General features: G+C 40.5%; 5 protein-coding genes across 13 annotated transcripts; 3 read left to right on the forward strand and 2 right to left on the reverse strand.

The window, feature by feature from the left end:
- The first annotated feature begins 21 nt into the window (after positions 1-21).
- Positions 22-5,209, forward strand: LOC106743655 (putative ATP-dependent RNA helicase TDRD9). Of its 2 annotated transcripts, XM_014617709.1 has the most exons (8): positions 25-439; positions 532-832; positions 952-1,409; positions 1,558-1,912; positions 1,993-2,159; positions 2,522-4,099; positions 4,199-4,536; positions 4,766-5,209. In XM_014617709.1, the coding sequence occupies exons 1-8, from the start codon at positions 248-250 to the stop codon at positions 4,947-4,949; spliced, it is 3,573 nt and encodes a 1,190-aa protein (XP_014473195.1). In that variant the 5' UTR covers positions 25-247; the 3' UTR covers positions 4,950-5,209. The 2 variants fall into 2 exon arrangements, with proteins under 2 accessions (XP_014473196.1, XP_014473195.1); XM_014617710.1 differs by lacking the exon at positions 4,766-5,209 and having other exon boundaries at positions 22-439; positions 4,161-4,313.
- Positions 5,210-5,892: 683 nt separating this feature from the next.
- LOC106743656 (leucine-rich repeat extensin-like protein 3) lies at positions 5,893-9,509 on the reverse strand. Of its 2 annotated transcripts, none has more exons than XM_014617711.1 (8): positions 9,153-9,509; positions 8,678-8,897; positions 8,337-8,484; positions 8,122-8,236; positions 7,457-7,510; positions 7,140-7,301; positions 6,830-6,954; positions 5,893-6,582 (listed from the first exon to the last, which is right to left on the reverse strand). In XM_014617711.1, the coding sequence occupies exons 1-8, from the start codon at positions 9,247-9,249 to the stop codon at positions 6,400-6,402; spliced, it is 1,104 nt and encodes a 367-aa protein (XP_014473197.1). In that variant the 5' UTR covers positions 9,250-9,509; the 3' UTR covers positions 5,893-6,399. The 2 variants fall into 2 exon arrangements, 1 of the variants encoding a protein (XP_014473197.1); XR_001374387.1 differs by having other exon boundaries at positions 6,504-6,582; positions 6,636-6,954.
- A 592-nt stretch (positions 9,510-10,101) lies between these two features.
- LOC106743671 (uncharacterized protein C15orf41 homolog) lies at positions 10,102-11,767 on the forward strand. The gene is made up of 5 exons (XM_014617742.1): positions 10,102-10,240; positions 10,377-10,481; positions 10,611-10,741; positions 10,848-10,927; positions 11,312-11,767. Exons 1-5 carry the CDS (start codon positions 10,143-10,145, stop codon positions 11,744-11,746), a joined length of 849 nt encoding a protein of 282 aa, XP_014473228.1. The 5' UTR covers positions 10,102-10,142; the 3' UTR covers positions 11,747-11,767.
- LOC106743670 (protein FAM50 homolog) lies at positions 11,561-14,261 on the reverse strand. Of its 4 annotated transcripts, XM_014617740.1 has the most exons (6): positions 13,941-14,260; positions 13,013-13,765; positions 12,670-12,824; positions 12,476-12,588; positions 12,247-12,392; positions 11,561-11,647 (listed from the first exon to the last, which is right to left on the reverse strand). In XM_014617740.1, exons 2-5 carry the CDS (start codon positions 13,680-13,682, stop codon positions 12,272-12,274), a joined length of 1,059 nt encoding a protein of 352 aa, XP_014473226.1. In that variant the 5' UTR covers positions 13,683-13,765; positions 13,941-14,260; the 3' UTR covers positions 11,561-11,647; positions 12,247-12,271. The 4 variants fall into 4 exon arrangements, with proteins under 4 accessions (XP_014473226.1, XP_014473224.1, XP_014473223.1 ...); XM_014617738.1 differs by lacking the exon at positions 11,561-11,647 and having other exon boundaries at positions 11,748-12,392; positions 14,005-14,260; XM_014617737.1 differs by lacking the exon at positions 11,561-11,647 and having other exon boundaries at positions 11,748-12,392.
- A 175-nt stretch (positions 14,262-14,436) lies between these two features.
- Positions 14,437-18,295, forward strand: LOC106743649 (transmembrane emp24 domain-containing protein bai). Of its 4 annotated transcripts, none has more exons than XM_014617696.1 (6): positions 14,437-14,756; positions 15,234-15,363; positions 15,585-15,667; positions 15,808-15,810; positions 16,294-16,420; positions 16,672-18,295. In XM_014617696.1, the coding sequence occupies exons 1-6, from the start codon at positions 14,577-14,579 to the stop codon at positions 16,791-16,793; spliced, it is 645 nt and encodes a 214-aa protein (XP_014473182.1). In that variant the 5' UTR covers positions 14,437-14,576; the 3' UTR covers positions 16,794-18,295. The 4 variants fall into 4 exon arrangements, with proteins under 4 accessions (XP_014473182.1, XP_014473184.1, XP_014473183.1 ...); XM_014617698.1 differs by having other exon boundaries at positions 15,597-15,667; XM_014617697.1 differs by lacking the exon at positions 15,808-15,810.
- The last annotated feature ends 386 nt before the right edge of the window (positions 18,296-18,681 follow it).

An 18,681-nucleotide genomic window follows, 5' to 3' on the forward strand; every position in this document is an offset into this window, starting at 1 on the left:
CTATTGAGAAAACAAGCATCGTCCGACGTGGGCTTTATTTTTCCGTTGGGCAGTCTTTCTCCAGCTTTTGAGTCGGAATCGCAGTTTAAACTGTGGAAGGGTAGTTTCGCGTGTGGTCGTTGTATGTTTTGGTAAAGTTAGGACATTGTGGTTAACTCGAAACGCGCGAAAGTTACATTGTGATTAAAAAATTATAATTTTCATATATAAATTTTCAATATATTGAGTATTTCAATCGATTATCACGATGGGCGACATGGTGGACCAAATTCTGAATATGTACAAGTTAGATAAACCTTTCACAATAGCGATGCCATGCAAAGATCGGAAACGAGCAGATGGAGAACCAAGTATCTTCAATAAACCGAAACCAAAAACGAAATCCGAGATAGATTATGCAAAAGAATATAAGAGGAAAGATGATGAGGAATATTTAAAGGTAACAACACATTTGGAAATACACATGATCAATAAAGTTACAAAGATCTTACAATTGTCTCATTCTAATTTTTTCTCACTCTTTTCTTACAGTTGACGAAAAATATAATCTTCAATAAGAAAAATTGTTTGGACAATATGTCCGATGTCACAGAACCCATGGACGGAGTGTCTAGCAATGAGAATCCACAGAGAATTTATAAAACATATAACTTTGCCTATCGGCCCGAGAATAATTTACCTATTCTTTCCATTAGGGAAAAAATAGTATCTATGATATCTAGCAATTCGGTCATTATTATACGTGGTTCCACAGGTTGCGGCAAAACCACCCAAGTGCCGCAACTCATTCTTGATAATGAATTTCAAAACAACCGAAACTGCAACATAATCGGTATGTCTCAATTAATTTATATTTTCTGAATATATCTGAAAAAGGTGAATAGAAATGAACTTATTTGTACTGATATGTATTTGTGATATAACATAAGGAAGACAATTTTTATCTTGCAGTTACACAGCCAAGACGTATCGCCACGCTGAGTATTGCCAAAAGGGTTAGCCAGGAAAGAGATTGGCCTGTCGGTACTATCGTGGGGTACCAAATGGGTTTGATCAAGCATGTGTGCGAGGACACTCGCATAACGTACTGCACTACTGGTGTACTCCTGCATAAGCTTATTAATAAGAGACACATGCTGGACTACACACACATTATACTGGACGAAGTGCATGAACGCGACGAGAATATGGATTTCCTTCTGCTCGTGGTTCGAAAATTGCTACGCACAAATTCAATGATGGTCAAAGTCATATTGATGTCGGCAACGATCGATTTAGATAAGTTTTCCGAGTACTTTTCAACACCTGTTGAAAATAAGCTTGTACCAGCATCCATCATCGACATACCAGAGAGTAGCCCGTACAATATTTCTATATATTATTTAAACGAAATGGAGAACCTCGGCAGTGTGAGTATATATTTTCCAAGTGTAAATGAACGCTTCTCAAGAAGCATGGTCGAAGTGATTCTAACAAACATATAATTATTCCTTCCCCGTTTTTTCCCTATTTTAATCGAAAAATAATGAAAAATTTTGTATTATTTTCCCGGAACAGATACCTGAGATATCCAAGAACGAACCGGGGCTTACTTCAGCTTTGACCGAATTTTGTATACGTATTATACATATTTTCGATCATATAGACAAAAAGAACAACAGCAGGGATGGTGGGTACAATAGGCTCGGTGTATTGGTATTTCTACCAGGAATATATGAGATCGAAGACATGCGTGCAGCGCTTACATCGAATAAATACAAGGACATGAAATGGGATATCATTATTTTACACTCGTTGATCTCGACCGAGGAGCAAGAGAATATATTTAAGAAGCTGCCCGATGATCACCGACGTATTATATTATCGACCAATATCGCGGAAAGCAGCATCACTGTGCCTGACGTGAAATACGGTATGCACTTGTTTATCGGTAAAACCGTTTTCATCAATCAATTGACGTGAACGCTCGATTTCCAATGTTTCTGCTTTCAGTAATCGACTTCTGTTTGACAAAACTTCTCGTCACCGAACATAGATCCAATTATCAGTGTCTAGAGCTCTGCTGGGCAAGCAAATCGAGTTGTCAGCAACGTGCCGGCCGCGCAGGTCGTGTGATGGATGGTAGAGTGTATCGAATGATACCGAGATCGTTTTACGAAGCAAGTATCGTTTTTACGCGAATATCCGAATGTGGAGTTGTCGTTGCTTGTAAAGCTGCAATCAAGTGAGACATGAAACTAATTGCATTGTAATACAATTGATTATGTAATACAATAGATCGTCGGAGAAACGATATTCATCAAATATTTCCTGAAATAATCTATCTACTAAATCCATCCACTGTTAACTAATCTAGTAACCTAAAAATGACAATTTATAGATAATATAAAAGTAAAAGTGATATAATATAAAAGTACAATAAATTAATTTATATTAAGTAAGTGTAATATTAATTTACACAAGATAAAGCTTGTGCGGAATAAGATTAATGTTAATCGGCATTATATTCCGAAAATTGCAGAACGCGTTGCCCGACGACGACATTCCAGAACTGATCAGATCTCCATTGGCGAATGTCGTTCTTAAGGCCAAAATGCTGGACATGGGCGAGCCGAAGGCACTGCTCGCTCTCGCGCTGGACCCGCCGAACCTCAGCAACTTGCAAAGCACTATCTCGCTGTTGAAGGAAGTCGGCGCGCTGCTGAATATGCCCGGTGACTTCGACGGGGATGTGACGCCCTTGGGCCGTGTGATGGCCTCTCTTCCGTTAAACGTACACATGACCAAGCTGGTCGTTCTGGGCCACGTCTTCGACGTGTTGCAGGACGCGATCATCATCGCTGCCAGCATGTCCGTGAAGAATATGTTCAACATCGGGTCCTACCAGTCGGAGTCGACCTATTACGAGAAGCTCGAGTGGGCCGCCAACTCCGCCAGCGACTGCATAGCTTGTATAAATGCGTTCAAGGTGTGGCGAAACGAGAAGATGAATCGTCGTATAACCAGACCTCGGGAGGAAAAGGAGTGGGCGCGGAAGAAGGGTCTGCGGGTGAGATCGCTGCGCGAGATCAACGCCCTGGTGACCGACATAACGCGGAAATTGGAGCAGTTCGGTATCAAGGAGTACATGAGCACCGAGAAGCGCACTTGGGACAGTCACCACGTCAACCGTAACATCGTCCTCAAGGTCATCATCGCCGGCGCCCTCTACCCCAATTACTTCGTCAAGCTCCCATACGACAAGGCGTATTGCCGTAAAGACGTAGAGAGGGCGATGTCCAATCATGACCCGAGGAAAACCGTGTTCCTGCGCGGATGGCCGTTGGAACAGCCGGGCATGTTGTACGCCAAGAGAATTCAGGAGATCTTCGCAGATTTCATGGAGCTGCGGGATCCCGATGACATAACGGTGTCCTTCGACGGGTCGAGCCGCGTTTACGTCAGATACGACGGCCGCTCGTTCGACGATCACACTTTCCTGCGGAACGCCATCAAGATGAGGCAGTGCCGTGTGCCGATCAAGATAGACTTGCTCAGCGAGAAGGAGGCTTCCGAACGGGCGGCCATGCTCGGGTTTACGGAGATATTTGAGCACAAGTCTTCGACGGACTGGACGATCAAGAAGTACGAGAGGAAGCCGTATCCCGAGGTACCGAAGTATTTTGAGTGCCGGTCGAAGGTGACGCTGCACGGCCCGTGGTCGCCGTTGGAAGTTCAGCTGGAGCACCTGACAAACTCGGGCACGATGAAGATCGTGAACGTGGAGGCGATATCGGTGAATTCCGTCCTGCTCAACACCTATCCGGACAATTCCAAGGGACTCTTCCTGGTGGCGCAGAATATTCACCAGTGCGTCAAGAACGCGCAGCGCTTGATCCTGCAGAACACGACTCTCTTGCCTGACACGCCCGGCTTCGCGTCCCTCATCATATTAATGTTCACACCGTACATAGAGATGAGACGTGATCCCCTGGGCGTACGTTACACCGGTGCTCTGTGCGGCCTAGGATACGACCACGTCACGGGGCTGAATCTCTTATCCGAGCACGATCTGGAGAACGTATTCGACGTCGAGATCACGATGAACGATCTGCGAACGGTACGTATACAAATAGCCCCCGAAATGTTCCGGTCTCGTGTTCGGTTCTTTTTTTTTATAGCAACGCTCACGAAGAATGCTCGGCGGGTGTGTCGACAGATTAACAAACTACGCCATTGGATGAACATCGCGATGCACTCCGTCGACGGCATCAACGAGGACGAGCGGAACGAGCTGATCGTAAACTGCCAGAATCACGTCAAGAGCGCGTTCACCGAGGTGATATACAAGCCACGGCAGGCGCAGGTGCCGATCCTGACCACTAATTTTCACAAGTGGAATCTCTACGACGAGACCATGTTCCTCGAGCCCGCCCGGGGTACCAGCAGGAGGAACTGCGTGTACAGCCTGCACAAGGCGTTGGACTTGAACGAACCAAACCCCGAACTCGAAGGCTTGATTAAGAATCTCTTGGAGATGGACGCCTTAGCTCACGAGTAAGCAAAAGCGTGTCGTTATCACTAGATCAGCGACTTAATGAAATCGCCGCTCCCGGTCGATCGATGTAGATGTAAATGTCGATATTCATTAGGACGCTTCTGCTACGAAGTATTAAATGGGAAAATGTTCAAATTTTTCTCTCGTGTATCGAATAGTCGGATCGATCGACACGGTGAAAAATTTTACGAATACACGATTAACACTTTATACTCGTCTTGTTCGCAGGGATCCACGTGAAGTAACTATCGGGCCAGTGGTTTGTAAATTATGTTCAATAGAGATACGGGGAATTGTAAATCTTCGTTCTCACCTGTGCTCAGAACAACATAAAGCGAAGCAACGAATGGCAGATACGACTACTCAATATGGGGAAGATCTGCAAAGCCTTTTGAAAAACATGAGATTGTAATACCGTGATCGGTGGGAAGAACTTTACCGATAAACTTGTCCTACATTGAGATACGTATCATAATCAGCATGATTATGTGCCATAATCACCTGATCACCTGACAATTACATGATTGTGATTTTTTTTTTGATATCTCTGTGAGTTGAAATTTTCGGACACGAAAATGTGCGTTTCAAGGATTTAAGTAAACTTATTTTCTTATGCTTACTTTTCCTTTCTCCATAACTTGTAATATTTTGTTTACTGTTGAAAAGAAAGAGAGGACCTGTCGAGAGCAATCTTTTTTTTGATCGATGAGCCGCCATTCTTGAAGGATACGCAGGTGTTTTTTAGGTGGAACATAATTCACCCGTTGAAACTGTTACATTCCTTCCATTTTTATTCTTTTTCGTTGAGCTTCTTATTCTATAACAGTAGTACAAAGAGTAAGAAGTGTTTAAAGTTTCTGTTGAAGCTAAAATATTCCAGTTCATCTACGTAATGCAGCAGTATTATGTACATGTACGAAACTTAGAAGACTGTGATAAATAAATATAATAAGTATAGCTTCATTTATCGCAATTAATTATTATACTTCCTTCCTTTTGCCGCAACAGCCCTTGGTAGGGCTTGCGCCTACACTTCCTTCTCGCATACCACTTGTGCGTACTCAGATTATACACAAGTATACGGGACCTACAAGTTTAACGGCAATTTGAATGAGGTTTCCGTGGAGAAAAAGATACTCTCGGTGGTTTGCCAAGTCCGTCTGAGAGGAGACACGAGCGTGTGAAAATATTTTGGTTTTATCGAGAGGCGAAGCCGGGACCTCCTCTATATCATAGCAGATCAGTGCGCTGTCTCCTATGCCAAATACTGAGCTCGTGTTCAATTATCATGTTACCAAGAAAGATTCACTGTGAGCACTCAAGGAGCGTTATCATGTATGTGAGAAAAGAAATGATTATTGTTTTAAACTTTATTCCCTCACCTCGTGGAGCAAATATTTTTTTCTACATAGAAATAAATATTCGTACATAAAATATATTAAGAAATTTGTGTTCATGCATTTACCGAGTACACGACAAAATTACCACGTTCGCTACCAGCCCCCTTTATTCTGTAACTCGTAACGAATTTCGTTACCGTTAACGTTATCGTTGCGCAGCTTGTTTCCGCGATACGTCTTGTTCGCGCAAAGAATTGTAACGCACGCGTTACGTCCGTAACGTACGTTAGAAGTTACGAAATAAGGGCGCAGGGTCACACATGTGTGACAGCGATGATTCTTTTTCTCTACGTCCACACAGACAAACCGGGTTTGTTCTACATTATCGTTTGAAAAAAATACCGGACGGGTTATAGAAAGGTCTCTCTCAAATAAACCGATGGTGGTGGAACGTGCTGTGTATTGTTTGGTGAAATTTTTAAAGCTCAAGTCCAATTCCTGAAGTCAATTAAGAACGCGGTCTTATACCTCCCGTTGAAGATATCGAGTTCCCGGTTGCGTGTACAGTAGTCTGCCAGGCACATTGGCACCCGAACCACTGACGTAAGTCCCAGGAGGTGGCGGCGGTAGTGGCGGGTAAGGACCGGGCGGCGGTTGAGGCGCTCGCACGGGGTAACCCGAGGTAATCCCACCGGTTTTTGCGCCCTGTAAGTTTTTTTTCAATAAAAACGTCAACATTGGAACACATGCGAACGTACACCGATGATGTGAAAATATTGTGCGGGTTGTGCGAACAAGGTTGAGTTATCGAATTCCGTTGCTCGGTAAAGCCTTTCCCGCTCGCTTCGTGGAACACACTCCTAACCGGTTCAGTTTTTACCGATGATTTTGTTACTTCCTCGCACATCCCGTTAAGAAAGCGGGAAAGTCAATAGTGGAGTTTGCAGATGACCTGAGGCGGTTGCTGGATCGGAATAGCACCACCGTGAACGGTGACGTGATTGGTTGGTCGTAGGTAAAATTTGTCCTCGCCGTAGGCTCCCTTGTGCTCCATCGGGTGCAGATTCGTTACATATGCTGCAATGTGCGACTCTCTTTGAGCACAGAATTTTATTATATTCTTTAGTCTTTGATATTATTTTTACAAAGATTATCCCGGCCATTGTTTGGAACTGCCGTTACAACGACATATTCAAGACTCATCAAAATTGCAACCCGTAACGGCAACGTTGATGTTTGAGTAATGAGACAGATGTAATTACCGGTTTGATGTGTGGCCATTGGCGCTCTAGCCCCTGAAAGGTAAACAGGCTTAGCTGGTTCCGAGGGTTCTCGGGACGGCTGCGTCGCTGGTGCCGAATAGCTGTAAACACTTTGGCCTGTGGGCGTCGAATAAAAGTTCGATGCGGAGTACTGATTGCTTTCTGTCGAATGAAGAAGAGAGTACATCAAATGGGTGACGCTTAATATACAGGCTGAACGTGGAAGAACGCGGCAAGCGATCTCGAATTTAATCCCTTCACGAAGGAAGAGCAAAGAGAGAGGCACAAGCACGGTAGGATAATATTTCTTCACTCACTGTTCCAGAGGACAGCTCGAGAATCGCCGGATCTCCTAGCAGCGTCTTCGGGTTCTGTATGGGAGCAAGCGCGATAAAATACTTGCTGTACCACTTGCTATACACCTTCAACTTTACAACTTGAGCGTTACGCCAAAAATGGCGCTACGGACATCATTAACCCCCGCGCGATACTGACGATGCCTGGCAACCCGAGCCAAGCACCGTTTCGCGAGGGTTAACACTTTATTACCTGTTATTTTGCTTCGAAAAATATCTAAAAAATATCGAACATTGTGGAACGTAAATTGACAGTCAGATTGCAATTCATGAATATTTCATCAGCTTTAAACATACTCCCCGGTGAACATCATTGACATACGTCATCATGTTTTACTGAGTCTAACGTGAGAGATGGGAACAGACTACTTGGTTTATCTCCTATTTGATTCTACTTTCATTTCTTTGCTCTCCGTTAAGCTGAATCGGAAGTTTTACACATCCGTAGACAAGAAAATAAGTTCAATCATTTCCCCCCTAACATGGTATTCAAAATTTTAAAAAAAGGCAATAAAAAGTGTTAACGGAGGATTTAAAAGGTAACAAATTTTTTCAGTCACCGATATGAATACAGAATTGATACACTTGTTCGCTTATCAGAATACTGAGCAATGTTGTATACTCACTAGGAGGCGGAGGATTGTAATTCGGAATAGACGGTGGTGGTTTGTAGCCGTACGCGCTGTGATAAGGAGAGGCGGCAGGTGGTGGCGATGGACTGTGCGGTCTTTTCAACGATCCCTTGAAATAACACAGAAAGTTCGAGCATCTTTTGCTTAACGGAGATGCGAGATCCATGCGGGTGAAATCGCATGTGCACGAATGACGCGGTAAAACTTACACCTGGTAGGAGATGCGTCGGTGCGCTGACCGCCACCTTGTAGAGAGGACTGCTGCTGCGTGGCAACGGCAAAAACAGCGGGGAATGCACTACTCGTGGGCCCGCTGTCTGATATCCTCCCACCGTCGTCAAAACTTCCGAGCAGACACTGGAAATGAAGATCTCGATGTGTCGACCTTCTTAATTTCGAACGTTTCCAGGCGACATTGCGTCCAAAGGCGGGATACTCGACATCTTAAAGACGTTTGTCAGTAAGATGTTGGACAGATATCTCAAAAACATCTCATGTCCCGGTTTTGGACGTTATGTTGTCTGGATCGTATCTTTCTAGAATCTGGAACCTGGTCTCTTTCACGAGTTGTCGCCTCCTATATTCGTCCTCGTTCAGAAGGACTTTTTTCAACTGCAGGAACAGCTGATGCTTCTCGTCCTTCAATTCGATAAGTTCGTTCTCCAAGTTTGAGATTTGTTCCCGAGTCTCGCCTAAGGTCATCACATCCTGCTTCTGCTGACGTTCTCTTTCCTTGCGTAAGCGCTCCTCCTCCGCGTCTGCCTCTTGTTCTAGAATGCAGTGATACATAAGGTGTTAATTAAAATGTTCTGATAAACTTGATATTCGGGATTTAGAGAGGAACAACCAGGCAAGCAGAGAGAGAGGGGATATTATTTATCACATGTCCCAGAACAGTGCCATACAGAATCGTAGGTAGAAAAAGAGAGGGACAAAGAGAAAGGGGGAGAGAGACAGAGCAGGGTGAGGAGACAAGGAGGAAAATAAGACGCAACCATGAGGAACTGCAACGTCACGTCGCATACCTTGTTTCTTTCGTTGTCGTTCTCTCGTGATGTGCGTCTTCAACGCCTGCCACATTTGTTCGTTACGCTGAGGCGGCCCAACCAGTATCGCCGGCATCTTTTCGCCCTGAGAGTTCCTCGTTACGTTGTGTGACAGTATGTAACGTTGGTTGCGTCAGCTCGCTTTCTCTTCTACACTCTGTTCTCGCCGTTGCTGCAACTTGCTCGGGTTTTGTTGCACGACGAAAAAAGAAACGACGCGAACCAGTCCCGTCGAGAGCGAAGAGAGAGAGGGGAAGATTCTAGAAAATGCTGCCGAAAGGCTTGCCTACCACCTGACACCAAAGCTGCTCATGTTTGAAACGGTTGCGAATAAGAGACGAATTGCGAATGATCGCGATAAAAAGTCCCTAGGACAGAAGTCCCTAGGATCCCTGCTGTTGAGATGGTTGCAAATGTGGGTGTGGCAAATTACGAGCGACGGCAATGCGATACCTCTAGATTACGTTGACTGTCGCAGGTGCGACACAATGTTACATTTATATTTTGTATTACATTTTTTATTAACAAAACGTTTTTTGTTTATTTATAGTGTTTCTACTTTTTTCCTATGCAAATTATCTATCCATATAGTACAGAACAACATTTATATAAACGAGTAATTAATTTATATTATCGATAGTAAAATTTTGGAAAAGTGATTTTACCATGAAAACTGTAGAGAAAACTTTGTATATATAAAATATTTATAATAAGAAATCATAAAATATGATACTACTGCTGTTAGACAATATTTTTTCTATAAATATAAGAAAATGCATTGTTTGAAACAATATGTATAACACGATTGCCAAATGGAACGCAATCAAAATTTGTTCCAAGTGCTGCCGCGACTTCTTTTTCACGATCTCGCATCACTACCGCCACCTAACGATCGAGATCTGACTTAAGGCTATTGTACCGTATTTTATCGACTTGACGCTTGAACGAGTGTGATAATCGTTGTAAACCATGAAGACTGAAAAATACAATGAAATAATAACGACAATTCGCAATTTTCGAGGTCTATCGAAAGATTGTGCCAAAATACTGAAGGAAAAGTATAACAAGTAAGAATTTCTCTTTTACTAAAATACAATAAAAAGTATGAATACTAAACAAGGTTAAACAATTTGTTTAATTTCCTATGCATTAGTAGATATTAAAATAAATTGATATAAAAAATTGAGCCTTTTTCTCTTCCAGTACCCCTGTAAATACATTGTACAGCATCTTATCTTTGGAAATACAACAAAAAATGAAAGTTAACCATGTCAAATTATTTGGAAACAACAAAAGTTATTATGACAGGTAAATTGGTTTTATTCAAATCATGAAACGTTCAAATATCCAGATAGAAATATAATATTTGAGAATAAAATATATGTAATTTCATATTTAAATGACTATTTTCGCATCATTATAATAATATCCTTATAGTTATTTAGAAGCAGTAAATAATAGGGAACCAACAGGTATTTTATTGAGAATGGCCAAAGATATCGATGCTTCACCTGCCTTATTAGCGCGCAATGTCCTGGAAAGGTACTGCATGTTCGACAATGCAAACGGTATAACCAATTTTGAATAATATATAGTTAAAGCAAAATAATATAATTGAAAAATTTTTATTAGGAAATTATTAAGAAATGTTATAATTATATAAAATGATTTCAGCTTCCAAAAATTTAATTACCAAGTTGTTTAAGGATACTACATTAATTAGTGACAAGGATCTCGCATATGAAATTTATCTGGTAATTGTGATTTGATATTATATATGGGCCCCCATTTAAATTACATATTTTATGTTAATTATAGATTTCTTGACAGATTGTTTTCATACTTGTACCTTGTTTTGTCACTTGTTAGATTTGCCCACTTTTTGAGAGTATATATTGTAGTTAAACTTGCGATATTAAGTTTTTATTAAAATAAAGTTTATTTGGTAGACAAATTTAACAATAATGCATTTGTTTAAAAAAAAAAAAAAGAAAATTGAAATGTACCTTTATTAATTAGTAAATACAATTTAATATACTTAATTCATGAATATCCAAATAAAATAAGAAGTGTCAAGTAAATATATTGAAAGAATAGAAATTTAGAGAACATCATAGATGAATTTTTACATTTTACAGTGTTTGTTGTACGATGATCTGTACGGACCTATAGCTAATGCAATGGGAATGTGTATAGGACAGGAATACGAAATCAAGCTCGAGAATAGTCTGATAGAAAGGAATATCGCGTTTCGTAACGAGGAGCACTTGCGATTGCGGGGATACGACAAGACTCCGGACATCAAATTAGAAGTGCCAATTGCGGTGAACGGTTGTTTAATCAACTGGATCGAGTCTAAGGCACGATTTGGTAACGCGGAAGTTCATCAGAAGTACATGAAGGAACAGTTCTTGAGCTACTGGAACAGGTTCGGCTCAGGTCTGGTGATCTATTGGTTTGGATTTCTCGAGAGTCTGAACAAATCGACCGAGAAGAGATTCATTATAATGGATCATTTTCCAGAAAATATCACCTACATGGATCCCGTCTGCATTAAGCCTACGAACACGTGACTACGTGTTATCAGTATTTATTCATTTTGTACAGTTACATCTTCAAGACTTAGACACAATCAGCATGCGAGTACGCTCTTCCACGATATCTATCATAGAAAGTAACTCGATCGACGTGTTAATTCGACTTGATAACGTGTTCGACGATCGTTTAATAAATCGGGATAACGAAAGTAAACTTGTGTATTGTCATTATTTTAAGATCGTCGGATGCGAAGTCATTAAAATATCTAAGTCGTTTTTTTCGTTAAACTTCCAATCTTTCTTTCGGTATCTTATAAGTGACCGTGTAATTGAGTAAACGAATTACATTAAAATCACAGAATAATTACAACACGCGCTGGTATACTAGTATGTATATACACGCATATATTACAAATGTCATTCGCGCGCCGAAACCAGAGTATTTACCGACACCGTCGTGAAACTGATATTTTACAGTAGTTGCTCGGAGCTCGGTTCTCAAATATGAAATAATATGATCAAACTATTATTCTTACCCTTGGGCCGGACGATTCGCGTTTATCAGATTTTATCTTTCTTCCGGTTTTTATCCGATACCGTATATTTGTCGTAACTCTTCGTTGGATCGAAGGGTTCCCATCTGCTCGCTGGGAAGATATGTTTATTTCTCTCGTACCAAGATCTGAAGATGTGAAAAAGAGCTGTGTGATAGAAAATAATAAAAATCTGTAGGAATGCAATGCAAACTCTTTAAGTAACAAATACCTAAGTAAAACTTTTCCTGCATGCGATTCCTCGGTTTCAACGGAAGCGTCGTGCATAACTCGGATGTCATCGTGAACATCGAATGTAAATAAAGGTCCGCTCTTTCCTCGTGCCTGAGAGAATATAATTATATTTATTATGTAACTTAAGCACCGCACATATTTAGAGTAAACGGGTATTGTTATTCTCATCACCTTGGTTACGATAAAATCGTAAAATGTATAGTGATGCGGCAATATAAGATCCTCTTTAACATACATCAACTGATCCGCCATCACTGTTTTAAGTTCGCTAAATTCACGTCTCAGAACTTCTAAACATCTCTGAAGAAGTTGGTAAATAGAATTACCTGCACATCAGAGAAAAGTGAGAACATGATCATACAGTAAATTTATACGATGGAATTAATTACACGTATCGATATTTCAACAGCAACATGAATCGATTCTTATAAACATTATGATATTTTCAGTCTAACAACGTAAGGTTTCAATAATTGCATACATACATGCATGCATGATACATTAAAATATTTACCCTTCTTCATTATAACACTTCGGCGATGGCCAGATCCATCCCAGTAGCTGAATGTAATTTCAATTTCCTCTTCCTTCAACGCGTTCTGCTTCCTTGCCCATTCTTGCCTCAGTTCTTCCCTAAGTCTGTTTTCTTCCTCTTCCCTTTCCCTGTCCGGCAAAAAACTTGTATCCACATCCGGATTTTTCTTGATTTTTTTTATTATATGTTTACTCAGTTGCTCATTTTTGGACTCTGTAGATACTTCCGTGACCTCATCGTTGGAACTTTCAGCCTCCTCCTCCTCCTCCTCATCCTCGTCCAAATTAAAAGACAAAGCTTGGATCTGCCGTTTCTGTTTGTTCTTTTCTGCTTGTTTAGCTGCTAGTGCCCTTTCCTTTTCCTGTTCCTTTTCTCGTTCCTTCTGAGCAAGCTTCCTCTCGCGTTCTTTCACTATATTCTCTTGTTTAGCCTTCATTTCATTCAATGTAACTAAACCAATCGTGGAAGTCTTCAGTTGTTGTTCAACAGCATTGTAATGAGTCGCAAACTTATTCTCTATGTTATGGATCTTCAAGTCATCTTCAATTTTCTTTTTACGCAGCTCTATCTCTTGCTGCGCGATTTCCCTCTTCTTCATCAGCTGCATGGCCCGGCCAGCCTCACTGGCTGCTCCTTTGTAATGTGCCATGTTTTATATGATTAATCAGTTACTGCTGAGACGAATATAAAAATCCCTTGAGTTCTTCACCAAATTTGTTAAAGTTGCAAATTCTACAAAGAGATACAGTGTATTGTGAATATACTGACAAGTTCATTGTGTTTTTTAAAATGACATACAATTGCACATTTTATTATATATATATACATGTTTACAGAAGAGTACTTTTCAAGAGTAGAATTCTATTCGTACATTTTGTTAACATTTACTAATGCACATTACACTTACCAATAATTCTACTTTTCGGTGTTTATAAAAAATTTATGGATTTGAGAATCAATCTTTCACCAACCTTATTCTTGTCACTGGATTATCAATACTGATATTGGAAATACAATTGTGTATTTCCAAGATCGATCAATGCGTACATCTGCAGTGAAACCGACAAAACGAAGAATTACAAGCAACTTCAATGACACTTTCCTTGAAGTAACAGAAATACATATTAGAATTGTGCGTGTAAACAAGCTGAACCCTAAATTAACTTCGGGCGCATCACATACACACACGCCAAGGGGAAAATTAACACCTTGACAGAAAAGTAGTAGCCAACTAGAACTCGCACTGGTTAGACTTATACTACGATAGTCGATATCAACGAGTCGATATTCGATTCTACTTTTCGTCAAGGAATCGACTAATCGACTCTTGATATATCTAAAACGCGAACATCGATTCATTGATTCAACTAGGGCCATCTATTGAAATAAGGACGGACTCTCGGAACATTATCAATATGGCCAATGGCTGCCACCTCATCGCGGCATGTTGATGACGGATGTTCTTTAACTGCGCTGGGTGGGTGATACGTTAAATCCTTACTTTTAGAACGATCGTCGTGGATCGTCATTAACGACCATCAGGATGAGTCGCGTTGGCGTTAGGACCTTCCTGGCGATTTCCCTGATCGTTCAGGCACAAGGCATAATGTTTTACCTGGAGCCAAACAGTCACAAGTGTCTGAAGGAGGAGGTGCATGCGAACGTACTCGTCACAGGCGAGTATGAAGTATCCGAGGCACTAGGTCAGAAGACAGATTACGTAGTAAGTAAGATCTTGGTTTGCCACAGATCGTTTATCCTACGCCGAAATTAATCTGACAGTAAAGCGACTAACCTCGCGCTCCTGATTCTGTTCTTTTTGACTCCTCTCTGTAAGTTCGTTTGTTTTGGCCGCTTTCCCCGCTCTTTTTATATTGAAAATAAAGTAGAAGTGTGAAATAAAATTCAAGCTTTGGGATCTAATAAGAGAGAAGAAATAGAATGCGGAGAAATGTGACTGAAGTGAGAGAGAAACGGACCTTATGTTAAGCTTACCATATTTTTTCTTCTCAGTTAAATAAGTATATATATCTAGATAATAGAGAGGCAAGAAAGAGGAGAATTTTTATAAAATAGTACAGAAAGTAGTTGAAGAAGATAAATTATTGGATTTTTTTATTTCAGCAGTAAACTGTAATTGTTAAATAGTATATATCTATAATGAGTATGGATTTGAAATCGACATTTTTATTATTTTCAGATTCAAGATTCCAAAGGACATACGTTATCTCAGAAGGAAGATATTCCCCATGGAAAGTTATTAAAGTTTTCTTTCGTCACCGAAACTTATGACACTTTTGAAATATGCTTTGTTTCGCATGTTCCAAATCGTATGTATATTGATATTTTTAATTTAACTATTTGTAATTATTATTATAGATTACTCTTGTGAAGTATATATATATATATATATAATTTAATTGGTTCACAACAGCTACATATATACAGAGACTTATATACATACAGCATGTACAAAAGTATTAGTAAGATGATAAATATATAATATGCATACATAAATGTTGAAAAGTCATCCTAACCAGATTAATGTTAGATATTGTTCCAGACCAACGAGGTGTCAGACAAGAAGTCATGCTAATCACAAAACGCGGGATCGAAGCTAAGAGTTACGAAGGCGTAAGTTCATCTAATCATATATTGTAAGAAATGATATCATATTTCTTATAAACCTTATACTTGCCCGGTTACATGTGAGAAACCTTCTGACGTTATTTTATCTACTTTCTTTTTATATGTGGCTTGTTTCCGCGGCGCAGTTGGTAAAGTAGAGTTCTCAATATTGTGTTCTCACTGGCATGAGTTTTGTCACCGAACTGGCACTATACGACACATCAGCCAGTCGTAGTGTTAAATTGTATACTCGAGTTGTTAGAGCGTAGCACAGTTTCGTTAATTTGTTTGCATGTTTTCGTCGTTTTTGTGTTCCGTTAATGCAGAGCCGTTAGAAACAACTCGTCATCATCCGCGTAAATATCGTGATTACACAATTTGACCTTTCAAAAGTTATTTATTCCCCACGATCATAACTTATGTATCATATGTCCTTCAATAATATTTCGTTCTGCTCTCTGTACAAAATACACAAAATATACGCAGAGGAAGCACTCATTACGCTTTAGTTTTGCTCAGCAATAGATGTGCTCGATATCGTTTGATGTCCGTCGATTGCGATACTAACAAGATATCGCCCCCATTGGTCACCGACAGATTTTGAGAATCATCATTGTCTGTTTAATTCGTAGATTGGCGAGGCAGCCAAGCTGAAACCAGTGGAAGTGGAATTGAAACGGTTGGAGGACTTGTCCGAGGCGATAGTGCAAGATTTCGCCAGAATGCGCAAGAATGAGGAAGAAATGAGGGACACAAACGGTACGTCGCAAAAAAAAAGTAGAGTGAGAGGACGTCAGTAAATACAAATGCGGGAGGTTGCAAAGTTACTGTGTTTTTTCCTTTCTTAATCGCAAACAGTCGAGTTTCAAGAGAGAGAGAGAGGAGAGGTTTTTCTGCGAACTTTTGATCGCACAAGTGATTGAGAACTAAACGATCTCCCGTGTTTCCGAAATGCTCAGTACGCCACGCTCGACGATGCGACGAGTAACGAACGCGTTCTTCTGTTTCAGAGGCCACGAACACTCGAGTGCTGTACTTCAGCCTATTCTCGATATGCGTTCTCTTCGGCTTGTCCACGTGGCAGCTCTTTTACTTCCGACGTTACTTCAGGATGAAGAAACTCATCGAGTAGCAGACGGAGTTCTTGTTATCCGCAACTTCGTGTTCGAATCGTCAAACACTTTTTATATCCGCCGCAACATTGAAACTGTTCGAGACGAATGTGTAAAAAGTATGTTACAGTTCATGTTACCTCGTCCGGATCGATGTAAAATAAGAACCCCTTATCATTTCGTCGCACACCGCGCATACACCCAGTTGTCGACAACGCAATATTTAAGCGAATGTAGGATAAATGATTTCATAAATAAAAGATTTATTAATATCGTAAAACTACGTGTTCGTTTGTACGTATCTTTGCTACAAGAATATCGGGCTTTTCGAATCGGCCGTCGAAACGGTAGCACAAAGTGAAACTTGAAGTTCCCGGGAAACCTTATCACGTGTTTTTTTTTGCATCAGTATTTAATCGTACGTAAGTTCATTCGTCAAGTTCAGTTTGTATTCTTGTATATTTAATTATGTATCTTTGTATCCTTAATCATCTATTTCTGTTCCTATTTGTCAATATACATGGTTCTTCAAGTTGATGTGTATGGTGAAAGGAAGAAACTCATATTACTGTATCGTTTAACATTTTATTTACAAAATAGAACAATCTTCATGGGAGCGATAAATGCCTAAAAAATATCATGACGAGACGTCGCGTTGGAAGACGATTTATTTGTGTCGCTAGCTTGAAAGCGGAGATGCCTCGGAGTTATATGTCGGCGCGATATAAAATTATATATAATAAAACCACGTATCACACACGAAACACGATCGATAACAATTCGTGCGGAACGCTACTCGCACGAGGATAAGTATCTAACACAAATTAGTGGTGTGGGGGTCTCTTCATGCTTTACACGCTCTTGCGTTTCAGAGCGGAGAGTTACATCGACGTGGCAGCTTGCGAACGAAGCTCCGCTCCGACTTTAACTCGCTCGCAATTGGATCCTCATCGTCGCAACGTGTTGTCGACGACTTCGTATTTAGGATGAAACACTTTGCACTAACGTGTGTAATTTACGGCCTATAATCGGACGCTACGACTAATTGTCGGCTAATTCACAAATAGCTACACAAGTCTAACGAACCGTTCGCTTCTCGGCCACGTAAGCGGATTAGGAAAATATTTGTCACACGCAACTTTTTATCTTAAACGTGTACAATTCACTCGAGCGACAACGTTAATTAACGTCATTAGACCGTAAAACATCAGGCGGCCGACGATAATGGCACGAACTAGGCACATCGTACTAGTTATCGAACTCGACACAAACGACGAGGAAAATAAAGTCATAATTCGCGATCTTCAAGTCGCGCATCGTAACAATACACTCGATAGTCCCGAAAGTATAGAACGGGCATCAATAAACTCTCAATAAACTATCACTAACTATCGTTAACAATTAGCGCGACTATGAAGACGACGCTCGCATCCGTCCTTGTTTCGACGCTCGTTTTCAGTTATTACGTCAACGTAATTACTTATTATCGCCATTAATTTGTCAATAAATAGCTGTTCATCAACTCGAACCGTCATTATCGTTCCGATCTCCGTCATTCCTTCTCGCGCTTATCACATTTTCTTACGTTTATCGTTCTGCCTTCTCGATATTACGTTCTCGGCAGAAACTTCGACTGATCGTTTTTCTTTCACATAGGCAACGAAAGTGTCAATAATACAACAATGTAAAAGTTCACTTTAGCAAATTTTAAGTTCCAGTTAAAGAATTTACGCTTTCTTCCTTTTTTTTTGTTTACTTAGTTTGAGAGATTATTTTTCACGCGTGGAATAAAAGCAATCAGTTGAGATGAGAAAATAAAGAAGAAAAGCATAAAGAAGGAATGCTTCCATTTCCTCGCGATATCTCGATCTTCGAACGATCTTGACTGATGACGTCAGAAGCGAGAAA

The sequence above is a fragment of the Dinoponera quadriceps genome, unplaced genomic scaffold (assembly GCF_001313825.1).
Source record: "Dinoponera quadriceps isolate SergipeBrazil2010 unplaced genomic scaffold, ASM131382v1 scaffold1115, whole genome shotgun sequence".
In the NCBI taxonomy this organism is placed as follows: domain Eukaryota; kingdom Metazoa; phylum Arthropoda; class Insecta; order Hymenoptera; family Formicidae; genus Dinoponera; species Dinoponera quadriceps.